Raw genomic sequence first — 12794 nt, forward strand, 5'->3', positions numbered from 1 at the left:
GGTGGTGTATAAAGAATCCATTGCTTTCGCGGTATCTGAGTCCTTTCTCAGTTTTTCAATAGTGGTGTCCACTTCTGGGCCAAAGAGGTGCTTGTTATCAAAAAGCACATTAAGTACTGCCTGTTGAATTTCTGGTTTAAAACCAGAGTGGCGCAGCCCTGGATGTCTTCTGATTGTGATGGCAGCGTTTACTCTCCTTGCAGCTAGTATCAGCAGCATCGAGGGCAGATCTTATCTGGTTATTACTAATAGCTTGTCCCTCTTCCACCTCTTGTTGTGCTCCTTTTTGCTGCTCCTTTGGGAGGTGCTGTATAAGATCTTGCATCTCGTCCCAATGGGCCCTATCGTACCTGGCTAGAAGTGCCTGAGGATTGGCAATTCTCCACTGGTTTGCTGCTTGTGTGGCGACTCTTTTCCCTGCTGCATCAAATGTTCTACTCTCCTTATCAGGAGGCGGTGCATCTCCTAAAGGCTGGCTATTTGCCCTCTTCCTTGCCGCACTGACTACCACTGAGTCTGGAGGGACCTGATGAGTGATATAGTCTGGGTCAGTAGGGGCAGGCTTATACTTTTTATCAATTCTAGGGGTAATGATCCTAGCTTTGACAGGTTCATTAAAAAATTGGTCTGCATGTTTAACCATTCCTGGTAACATTGGGAGACACTGGTACCTGGAATGAGTAGAAGACAGTGTATTAAATAAAAAGTCTTCCAGGGGTTCAGAATGCATAAGCACATCATGATAAGCTGCTGCCCTAGATATTACTTGGGTGTAGGCAGTTGTGGCTTCTGGAGGAGAAGGTTTGGATGGATAAATGTCTGGATCATTGTCCAGGATGGCATCGAGGTCATAGAGATCCCATGGGTCTGCCGTACCTCCCTGTGAATATAAAGAATGTGTTGGAGAAGGCAGTGGTGGTGGGCTATTCTGAGGGGAGAAAGAGAGCTGTGGACAGTGAGGAGGAGAAGTATGGAGAAGTAGTGGCGTCTCCTTTTGTTTTTGTACCTTTGCTGGTGGTTGCACAGAGTCTAATTCCTACTGGAAAGCCAGCTTTCTTTTGTTTTTTTAAGGAGGTGCAGTGATGAATCTTCCTATCTCCTTATGAATATGGATTCTGGACTGTCTCTCATCCATAATTTGTAATATTGGTTTAATCTCAGCCTCTTCTTCATAAATCTTATGAGATTCCATGATGGGCTTTTCAATTTGTTAAAATTCTTTTGGAAAGTCCTTGTTCCTCTGTATATGAGGATTTTTTCGGCTCCGAGGTGTTTATCTTTTTCAGTCCCGAAAAAGTAGTCTGATGTCTCAGCTCCAAAGCCGATTGCCGAGTTTTCAACTGCGAGAAATGGGGTCTTTTACCGGAGTCTGAAGTAATGCTTTTAATGGATTTGCTCGACTCTGAGGTGGACGGAGGCTGGCCTTTTTTGGCGCTGACTCCGAAGGAAGGTCGCCAGCAGTCTTTTTTTCGGGCAAAACCATGGCCTTCGGGCAGTGGTGTACCCAAGGCCTTTGAATGTTTTTTCTGCAGGGCTGTAGGGGCAGACGTACTCACATGCTGGCCAGCTGTGATGGGTCTGTCGTCTTCTGGTTCGGAGTCTGTGTCTCAGATGGAGACTACTGTCTGCGCCCGCTCTTCCTCCATGACGTCAAGATGTTCGCTGCTTTTCGACACCATTTCGAGTCTTCGGACTCTGCGATCTCTCAGGGTCTTCTTTGATCGAAATGATCGACAGGCCTCACAATCTTCCTCCTGATGGTCTAGAGAAAGGCACAAGTTACAAACCAGGTGTTGGTCTGTATATGGGTACTTCGTGTGGCACCAAGGACAGTATCGGAATGGAGTCCGATCCATCAGGCTTTCCATGTGGTAGGCCCGAACAGGCCAGAGTTGGGCGCCAGTGCCCTGAAGGGCAAAATGACGGTTCCGACGCGACGATACTACAGGTTCGATGCTAGATGGGAAACGTGATCGAAACAATACCGACGAATAAGGTTTCCTGAGGTTTTCTGAACCGAAATCTCTGAGTGAGAGGAAACACGTCTGAACCTGACAGCGGAAAGAAAACAATCTAACAATGGAGTCGATGCCCATGCGCACTGAAACCGATAGGAGGAGTCACTCGATCCCGTGACTCCGAAAATACTTCTTAGAAGAAAAACAACTTGTAACACTCCGAGCCCAACACCAGATGTCGGAATAGCTATGCATAGCATGTGTATCTGCAGCTACACATGCCATTGAAAATATATATATATATATATATATATATATATATATATATATATATATATATATATTTATGTGGAAAATGTCACTTACCTTGTGTACATCTGTTCATGGCATGTAGTGCTGCAGATTCACATGCTATGCATAGCTCTTCCAACCACCATCAGTAAGATTGAGCCTCTTTTTTGGGGGGGATTTCTCCACATGAACAGGAATTGTTCAGTGCACGATAAGCTGTCTATGAATGACCATGAGCGATCACACTGCTTTCTTTTCTGTACCTATAGAAAATGTGGGTAAAGTGCATTATCGAACCCCATTCTTTGTAACTGATGCCTGTACATGGATGACAAACTTGCTCGACCCGACATCTGGGTGAAGAAGTTGGTCTCATCTACATATTGGGTGACCCCTTGATTTTCCACAATCTCTATGATTATGCTGAAGTGATGCATAGGGGCACCACCAGTTCTAGTTCTCAGAGTTCAGATCATGTGAACCACCTGCTCCCATCCCTCGAGTGCCCCTTACCCTCACCAACTGATGGTCCAACTGACTAAACCTTTTGTGAACATTAGCTTCACTCATATGCCCAGTTTGTTTTACAAGTGCGAATTCCCTTTCTACATTTGCAAAAAAGAAATTTCACCTCTAAATCATCTTATTCACATTCATGCTTCTAAGTGTTAAGATCAGACATTTTTCCCACCACTGACTTACTCGGGGAACAAGTAGCATGTTCTCTTCTCTCAGCTTCTGGAAGGTTCTTGCGCTTCAGCTGCTCTCCTTTATCTCTTAGCGTAAATACAGACGTGATGAAAGGATCTCCTGCTTTTAAAAGTAAACAAAGGTGAGTTCCTCGCCCTTTATAAAAATGTAAGTACTTTCATTTATGTAGCCAAAACAAGCCTGTCGCCATGTAGGAAACCGGGTTTTGGTTGCAGTAGGTTAGCAGCATCCCAGTAAACGTCAGCCAAAGTTGCATAAAAAGCAGACAAAAATTTGGGGGACTACTGCAACCAAAACCCGATTTCCTACATGGTGACAGGCTTGTTTCCACATAAATGCCTGGAGGAATTTGTGCAAACAAAAACACATGGGTAAGAGCGATTGGCATATGTTAGACCTGACAGCCTTAGGGTAGTCACCCCTAACTTTTTGCCTGCCTCCCTCCTCGTTTTGGATACTGTTTTTGCTGGTTTTTAGACTCTGCGCACTTTACCACTGCTAACCAGTGATAAAGTGTATATGCTCTCTCTCTGTAAACATGGTAACTTTGGATCATACCTGATTGAACTATTTAATCTACTTATAAGTCCCCAGTCATGTGCACTCCAGGTGCCTAGGGCATATAGATTAAATGCTACTAGTGGACCTGCAGCACGGATTGTGCCACCCACTTAAGTAGCCCCTTTTCCTTGTCTCAGGCCTACCATTGCTAGGCCTGTGTGTGCAGTTTCACTGCCACCTCGACTTGGCAGTTAAAAGTACTTGCCAAGCCTAGAACTCCCCTTTTTCTGCATATAAGTCACCCTTAATGTGTGCCCTGGGTATCCCCTAGAGCAGGGTGCTGTGTAGGTAAAAGACAGGACATATACCTGTGTAGTTATATGTCCTGGTAGTGTAAAACTCCTAAATTCGTTTTTGCACTACTGGGAGACCTGCTCCCTTCATAGGCTAACATTGGGGCTGCCCTCATACACTGTTGAAGTGGCAGCTGCTGATCTGAAAGGAGCAGGGAGGTCATATTTAGTATGGCCAGAATGGTAATACAAAATCCTACTGACTGGTGAAGTCGGATTTAATATTACTATTCTAGAAATGCCACTTTTAGAAAGTGAGCATTTCTTTGCACTTAAATCCTTCTGTGCCTTACAATCCACGTCTGGCTAGGTTTAGTTGACAGCTCCTTGTGCATTCACTCAGACACACCCCAAACACAGGGTACTCAGCCTCACTTGCATACATCTGCATTTTGAATGGGTCTTCCTGGGCTGGGAGGGTGGAGGGCCTGCCCTCACACAAAGGACTTCCACACCCCCTACTGGGACCCTGGCAGACAGGATTGAACTGAAAGGGGACCTGGTGCACTTCTTAGCCACTCTTTGAAGTCTCCCCCACTTCAAAGGCACATTTGGGTATAAAACAGGGCCTCTGCCCTACCTCATCAGACACTTGCTGGAGAAGAAACCGGAACCAGAAACTACATCCTGCCAAGAAGAACTGCCTGGCTGCTCAAAGGACTAACCTGTCTGCTTTCTACAAAGGACTGCTGTCTTGCTGTTGCCCTGCTGCCTTGCTGAACTCTTGTCTGGCTGTGAAAGTGCTCTCCAAGGGCTTGGATAGAGCTTGCCTCCTGTTCCTTGAAGTCTCAGGACCAAAAAGACGTCTTCCTTTCACTTGGACGCTCTGTGCGCCGAAAATTTCGACGCACAGCTTGTTTCGCGGCGAGAAAAACGCCGCACACCGACGCTGATCGACGCGACGCCCTCGGGACGATCGAGACTTCGACGCACAACCTCGCAAGGACAAAGCCGCTCGACTTTCCAGGAGAAATCGACGCGACGCCCACCGTGAGTGCGAAACTTTGACGCACGGCCTCGCAAGGACAACGCCGCCCGACTTCCAAGGAGAAATCGACGCGACGCCTGCCGTGAGACCAAACTTTCGACGCACGGCCTCGCAAGGACAACGCCGCCCGACTTCCAAGGAGAAATCGACGCGACGCCTACCGTGAGATCGAAACTTCGACGCGCAGCCCCGCAGAACGACGCGCAGCCGGAAAACAAGCAGGAGAATCCACGCACAGACCCGGGACATCTGGTAATCCCCGCGATCCACAAAAAGAGACTGTCTGCGCGCCGGAAAACGACGCCCGACTTCCCCGCGTGGAAAAGACCGACGCAAGTCTGTGTGTGCTGAGGAGAAATCGACGCACACACCCCTTTTTCCACGCATCTCTTCTCCTGTGGCCCTCTGAGGAGATTTTCCACCAGAAACCAGGTACTTTGTGCTTGAAAGACACTGTATTGCATTCTAAAGACTTAAGACACTTTATATCACTTCCCTGTGATATTTCTACAATTTTCCATTGCAACTTTATTCTTTTTGACCTACAATTATCCTGATAAATATTATATATTTTTCTAAACACTGTGTGGTGTATTTTTGTGGTGCTATATGGTGGTATTGTATGATTTATTGCACAAATACTTTACACATTGCCTTCTAAGTTAAGCCTGACTGCTCGTGCCAAGCTACCAGAGGGTGGGCACAGGATAATCTTGGATAGTGTGTGACTTACCCTGACTAGAGTGAGGGCTTTTGCTTGGACAGGAGGTAACCTGACTGCCAACCAAAAAACCCATTTCTAACATTGGTGATCAGCGGTGAGGATAGGACTTGTATTTGTGCAGTGACATACAGTAGCTAAGTATTTCACTACATACCCACAGTTGAAGGTCAACTTGGTTTTTATCTCTTTTTGAAAATCCGTTTTTTTTCCTGACAATTTTCAAAAACTAAATCCTCACTCAACATGTCTCTGACTGGGTCTCAGACAGGGGACTTTGACCTAGTCCAGTTGGATACATACACGGTCAAACAACTAAGAGAATTCTGCAGGGCATTAAGGGTACCCACCCAAGGGGCCTCCAGAAAGGAGGACTTTCAAGTGGCGCTGAGGGCCTGGGCAGAAGCCATTTAGAGGATGATGAGGAAGAGGAGCCAGAAAATGGCCCCTCAGAAGGATTTTCACTATCTATGGATGGTGTTACCACTGCAATTGTGCACCCTTCCAGACCAGGGAGCAGTGTCTCCATGCAAAGCCTGACCGCAGAGGAAAGGAGAGAGGAAAGGGAGTTCCAATTGCAAATGGCAAAACTGAAAATTGAGGCACAACAGGAGGAGAGGAGGGCAGAAAGAGAAGCCAAACAAGCTGAGGCTGAAAGAGCAGCCAAACAGATTGAAGCTGAAAGAACAGCCAAACAGATTCAAGCAGAAGCTGAAAGGGCAGCCAAACAAGCAGAAGCTGAAAGAGCAGCCAAACAAGTGGAAGCTGAAAGAGCGTTGGCTGAAAAGAAACTATTGTTGGCTCATGAACTGAGTCTCAAGGAGCTGGAGATCAAGGCAAGACAGTCTGAATCCAGCAATAATGGTGGCAGCATACAGACAGGACCTGCTGGAGAAAAGAAGGTTCGTATACCCAAAAATGTGGTGCCCAGTTTTGTGGTGGGAGATGACATAGATAAATGGTTAGCTGCTTATGAAGTTGCACTAAGGGCTCATGAGGTTCCTGAAGGGCAATGGGGGGTAGCTATGTGGGGTTATGTGCCGCCATTGGGGAGGGACACACTTCTCACATTGGATCCACCGGATCAAAACACATACCCACTCCAGAAAGCCACTTTACTTGCCAAGTTTGGGCTGACCCCTGAGGGATACCGTCAGAGGTTCAGGGACAGCACCAAACAAACCACACAAACATGGGTAGATTTCTTTGATTTCTCTAGTAAGGCACTGAATGGATGGGTGCGGGGCAACAAAGTAGCAGATTATAAAGGTTTATATGACTTGATCCTGAGAGAGCATATGCTTAATGTTACTTATACCGATTTGCGCCAGCACCTAGTGGATAGTAAGCTGACTGATCCCAGGAAGCTTGCTGAGGAGGCGGACCTCTGGGTTAGCACCAGAGTGTCCAAAAAGGTACCTGGGGGGGACTCCCACAAAGGTGGTCAGGGTTCCCAACAGAAGAAAGAGGGGGGAGATAAACTTACAGATAAGGAACTCTCTAAAGGCCCCCAAAAGAATTCCCAGGGAGGGGGTGGCAACCCTTCCTTTTCCAAATTTGGGAAGAAGCCAGGGACATTTGACAGGTCAGGAAAATCTAGCCCCAAATGCATGGAGTGTTACCAATATGGTCACTACAAAGGCGATCCACAGTGCCCCAAGAGGGCACCGTCCACTACCGGACAGGCACCTGGGTTGACTAGTGTAGCACTCGGGGGGGAGATGGACCCCACTAGCTTTGGGGAGCAGGTAGAGATTTCCCTAGTGTCCCTGGGAGAAGGAGAAATGATGTCCAAGGTCCACATGCCTAAAAATACTTCCAAGTACCGGCAGTGGGTCCTCATTGATGGGCAGAAGGTGGAGGCTCTGCGTGACACAGGAGCCAGTATGACTACTATCAAGAGTCAGCTGGTGTCCACAGAGCAGATAATCCCTAATACATTCCACCAGGTCATAGTCGCTGACAATCGCGAGAGTCACCTACCGGTGGCTCGGGTTCCCTTTGAGTGGGGGGGGGGTCTCTGGTACTCTGAAAGTAGCTGTGAGTCCTGCCATGCCTGTAGATTGTCTGTTAGGCAATGATCTAGAGCATACTGCTTGGAAAGAAGTAGAGCTCAGATCTCACCTGGAGATGTTAGGGTTACCTGAGTGGGTCTGCATGACCACCCGGTCCATGGCTGACCGAGAGGGAAGTCAAGGGCATCTGGAGCCTGGAACGATGGCCCAGGGAGCTGCCAAGAGGAGGGACGAGGGGCGCGGGAAACCGGCCCCAGAAGTTCCCACAGTGGCTGACGGGGCTCCTGAGGAGGAGACTCCCGAGCCAACTGGGGAAGACATTGCCACCCTAGGTGACTTACCGGAGCTTGCTGGCTGGCAAGTTGAGGGTGGACCCACCAGGGAGGAATTCTGCAAGGCGCAGAAAGAGTGTCCCACTCTAGAAGGGTTGAGGAAACAAGCCTTAAACCAGGCAGCAGGTGACGCCTCTGGCAATCACCACCTATATTGGGAGAATGATCTCCTCTACAGTGAGCCTAGGGTTCCGGTCTTTGGGGCAGCACGTGTGCTGGTGGTCCCCCAATGTTACCGAGCCTTCCTACTGGGTCTGGCTCACGACATTCCCCTGGCAGGACATTTGGGACAAGACAAGACCTTCAACAGGCTTGTCACCCACTTTCACTGGCCCAAAATGAGGACACACTCAGACAAATTCTGCAGGGCTTGTCCTACCTGCCAGGCTAGTGGTAAAGCAGGAAAGAGGGTTAAAACCCCCCTGATTCCACTTCCTGTCGTTGGCACCCCCTTTGAAAGGGTGGGCGTCGACATTGTTGGCCCCTTGGACCCCAAAACTGCCTTAGGCAACAGGTTTATCCTGGTTTTGGTGGACCATGCCACCCGGTACCCAGAGGCAATCCCTCTGAGGACCGTAACTGCATCGGTGGTAGCCAGAACCCTGATGGGGATATTTACCCGTGTGGGATTCCCCAAGGAGATAGTGTCTGACAGAGGCACTAACTTCATGTCCGCGTACATGAAGCATCTGTGGGATGCGTGTGGTGTAACCTACAAGTTCACCACACCCTATCACCCCCAGTCTAATGGGCTTGTGGAGAGATTCAACAAGACCCTGAAAGGCATGATTGGTGGCCTCCCTGAGGCCATGAGGCGTAAATGGGACGTCCTCTTACCATGCCTTCTCTTTGCTTACAGAGAGGTCCCCCAGAGGGGGGTGGGGTTCAGTCCCTTTGAGCTTCTCTATGGGTACCCCGTCAGGGGACCCTTAAGCATTGTCAAGGAGGGATTGGAGAACGCTCCAAAGACACCCCCTCAGGACGTGGTCAGCTACATGTTGGCCCTCCGCAATCAGATGACCCGCTTCTGGAAAGAGGCCCAAAGTAACCTGGAGGCCAGTCAAGAGGTGATGAAACAATGGTATGACCAGAAGGCCACTCTGGTAGAGTTTCAACCTGGAGACAAAGTGTGGGTAATGGAGCCAGTAGAGCCCAGAGCTCTCCAGGACCGCTGGTCTGGCCCATTTGAAATAAAGGAGCGGAAAGGGGAGGCCACTTACCTAGTGGACCTCCAAACCCCTAGGAACCCCCTAAGGGTGCTCCACGTGAACCGACTAAAAGCTCATTTTGAGAGGTCGGAGATCAACATGCTTCTGGTCACAGATGAAGGAATGGAAGAGGAGAGTGAACCTCTCCCTGACCTCCTCTCTGCCCAAGAAGGTGATGGGTCCGTAAGCGGGGTCATTCTGTCTGACTCCCTGACTCTAAACCAGAAAGGAGACTGCTATGAGCTGTTGGAGCAGTTCTCCCCCCTCTTCTCCCTTACTCCGGGACTGACCCACCTCTGTGTTCATGATATTGACACCGGTGACAGTCTCCCTGTGAAGAACAAAATTTACAGGTTGTCAGATAAGGTGAAGGCCAGCATCAAGGAGGAGGTCTCCAAGATGTTGACGCTAGGGGTTATTGAGAAGTCCAGTAGTCCCTGGGCCAGCCCAGTGGTGTTGGTCCCCAAGGCTACTGCCCCAGGCGCGAAGCCAGAACTCCGGTTCTGCGTGGACTACCGGGGTCTCAACTCAGTCACACGGACTGATGCTCACCCCATCCCCCGAGCTGATGAGCTCGTGGACAGGCTAGGCGCTGCCAAGTTCCTGAGTACGTTTGATCTTACTTCAGGGTACTGGCAGATCGCCCTGACTGAGGGGGCTAAGGAAAGGTCCGCCTTTTCCACCCCTGACGGCCATTACCAGTTCCGGGTGATGCCGTTTGGATTGAAAAATGCCCCCGCTACCTTCCAACGGTTGGTTAACGGGGTCCTGGCTGGCAAGGATGCCTTCTGTGCAGCCTACCTGGATGACATAGCTGTCTACAGTTCCAGCTGGGAGGAACACCTGCTCCACCTCAAGGAGGTGCTTCACCACTGCTAACCAGTGATAAAGTGTATATGCTCTCTCTCTGTAAACATGGTAACTTTGGATCATACCTGATTGAACTATTTAATCTACTTATAAGTCCCCAGTCATGTGCACTCCAGGTGCCTAGGGCATATAGATTAAATGCTACTAGTGGACCTGCAGCACGGATTGTGCCACCCACTTAAGTAGCCCCTTTTCCTTGTCTCAGGCCTACCATTGCTAGGCCTGTGTGTGCAGTTTCACTGCCACCTCGACTTGGCAGTTAAAAGTACTTGCCAAGCCTAGAACTCCCCTTTTTCTGCATATAAGTCACCCTTAATGTGTGCCCTGGGTATCCCCTAGAGCAGGGTGCTGTGTAGGTAAAAGACAGGACATATACCTGTGTAGTTATATGTCCTGGTAGTGTAAAACTCCTAAATTCGTTTTTGCACTACTGGGAGACCTGCTCCCTTCATAGGCTAACATTGGGGCTGCCCTCATACACTGTTGAAGTGGCAGCTGCTGATCTGAAAGGAGCAGGGAGGTCATATTTAGTATGGCCAGAATGGTAATACAAAATCCTACTGACTGGTGAAGTCGGATTTAATATTACTATTCTAGAAATGCCACTTTTAGAAAGTGAGCATTTCTTTGCACTTAAATCCTTCTGTGCCTTACAATCCACGTCTGGCTAGGTTTAGTTGACAGCTCCTTGTGCATTCACTCAGACACACCCCAAACACAGGGTACTCAGCCTCACTTGCATACATCTGCATTTTGAATGGGTCTTCCTGGGCTGGGAGGGTGGAGGGCCTGCCCTCACACAAAGGACTGCCACACCCCCTACTGGGACCCTGGCAGACAGGATTGAACTGAAAGGGGACCTGGTGCACTTCTTAGCCACTCTTTGAAGTCTCCCCCACTTCAAAGGCACATTTGGGTATAAAACAGGGCCTCTGCCCTACCTCATCAGACACTTGCTGGAGAAGAAACCGGAACCGGAAACTACATCCTGCCAAGAAGAACTGCCTGGCTGCTCAAAGGACTCACCTGTCTGCTTTCTACAAAGGACTGCTGTCTTGCTGTTGCCCTGCTGCCTTGCTGAACTCTTGTCTGGCTGTGAAAGTGCTCTCCAAGGGCTTGGATAGAGCTTGCCTCCTGTTCCTTGAAGTCTCAGGACCAAAAAGACTTCTTCCTTTCACTTGGACGCTCCGTGCGCCGAAAATTTCGACGCACAGCTTGTTTCGCGGCGAGAAAAACGCCGCACACCGACGCTGATCGACGCGACGCCCTCGGGACGATCGAGACTTCGACGCACAACCTCGCAAGGACAAAGCCGCTCGACTTTCCAGGAGAAATCGACGCGACGCCCACCGTGAGTGCGAAACTTTGACGCACGGCCTCGCAAGGACAACGCCGCCCGACTTCCAAGGAGAAATCGACGCGACGCCTGCCGTGAGACCAAACTTTCGACGCACGGCCTCGCAAGGACAACGCCGTCCGACTTCCAAGGAGAAATCGACGCGACGCCTACCGTGAGATCGAAACTTCGACGCGCAGCCCCGCAGAACGACGCGCAGCCGGAAAACAAGCAGGAGAATCCACGCACAGACCCGGGACATCTGGTAATCCCCGCGATCCACAAAAAGAGACTGTCTGCGCGCCGGAAAACGACGCCCGACTTCCCCGCGTGGAAAAGACCGACGCAAGTCTGTGTGTGCTGAGGAGAAATCGACGCACACACCCCTTTTTCCACGCATCTCTTCTCCTGTGGCCCTCTGAGGAGATTTTCCACCAGAAACCAGGTACTTTGTGCTTGAAAGACACTGTATTGCATTCTAAAGACTTAAGACACTTTATATCACTTCCCTGTGATATTTCTACAATTTTCCATTGCAACTTTATTCTTTTTGACCTACAATTATCCTGATAAATATTATATATTTTTCTAAACACTGTGTGGTGTATTTTTGTGGTGCTATATGGTGGTATTGTATGATTTATTGCACAAATACTTTACACATTGCCTTCTAAGTTAAGCCTGACTGCTCGTGCCAAGCTACCAGAGGGTGGGCACAGGATAATCTTGGATAGTGTGTGACTTACCCTGACTAGAGTGAGGGCTTTTGCTTGGACAGGAGGTAACCTGACTGCCAACCAAAAACCCCATTTCTAACAGCATACAAATCAGAATTTGAAATATCGTTTGCCCTTACTCAGCCCAAGCATGTTGGTGTTTCTCTTCTCAGAACTCAGGCTCAGAATAAGGCAGTAAAAAGGGTCTTTCCTTTTTTATTCAAAAACTTTTAAGGTGCAGTTTTCTCAATAGACGGCAACACAAATACAGCCAGTGATTGCTGCCTGCAGTTGTCATACTGAAAACAAACCTTTTCATTTGGAAACCACACCAGAAGATGGTTTACTAACCCACTTTTCATCCTTCTGATGCCAACTTTCAAGCAGAGTAAAGGTCTGGGTCATAGCTCGCCCCATAAGATGAGTGTGAACGATGCCTGACTGGGACAAGGATGAGTAACTGGTGAGTAACCAGGATATTGTAGCACTTTTTCCTTATCTCAGTAGTTGCAATATGAGAAGATAGCAAGCAGTCTGAACTGGATTGCAACTTTCATTACAGGATTGCAAGAGGAGAAACAACAACATGCCTGAAAGACATCCTCCGGACTTATTCCGCAGGATTAGTCCATGCAAATGTTGATATAGTAGTTGATATAGTAGTGGAATGTTGATATGGTAGTGAAATGTGTTACAGAAAATGTGGAATATGAATGTGAAATTATAACGCAACAAGAGACACCAGCAGAAAGCACTACACAGCTGAACATAGTGAAAGATCATTGCAGGCCCAA

General features: G+C 48.7%; 1 protein-coding gene across 5 annotated transcripts in view; it reads right to left on the minus strand.

Annotated features, from left to right (window-relative positions):
- LOC138303536 (uncharacterized) overlaps window positions 1-12794 on the minus strand; it is a 126691-nt gene that overhangs the window by 53275 nt on the left and 60622 nt on the right. For 4 of the 5 annotated variants that reach the window (XR_011205409.1, XM_069242757.1, XM_069242758.1 and 1 more), the window contains exon 6: window positions 2952-3062. Coding sequence is in view for 4 of the 5 variants with exons in the window: in XM_069242757.1 (XP_069098858.1) it covers window positions 2952-3062 (111 nt within the window). In the remaining variant the exon portion in view is untranslated. The remainder of the gene's footprint in view (window positions 1-2951; window positions 3063-12794) is intronic. The other variant, XM_069242756.1, reaches the window with a different exon arrangement.

Source organism: Pleurodeles waltl, chromosome 7 (assembly GCF_031143425.1).
Source record: "Pleurodeles waltl isolate 20211129_DDA chromosome 7, aPleWal1.hap1.20221129, whole genome shotgun sequence".
Taxonomy (NCBI): Eukaryota; Metazoa; Chordata; class Amphibia; order Caudata; family Salamandridae; genus Pleurodeles; species Pleurodeles waltl.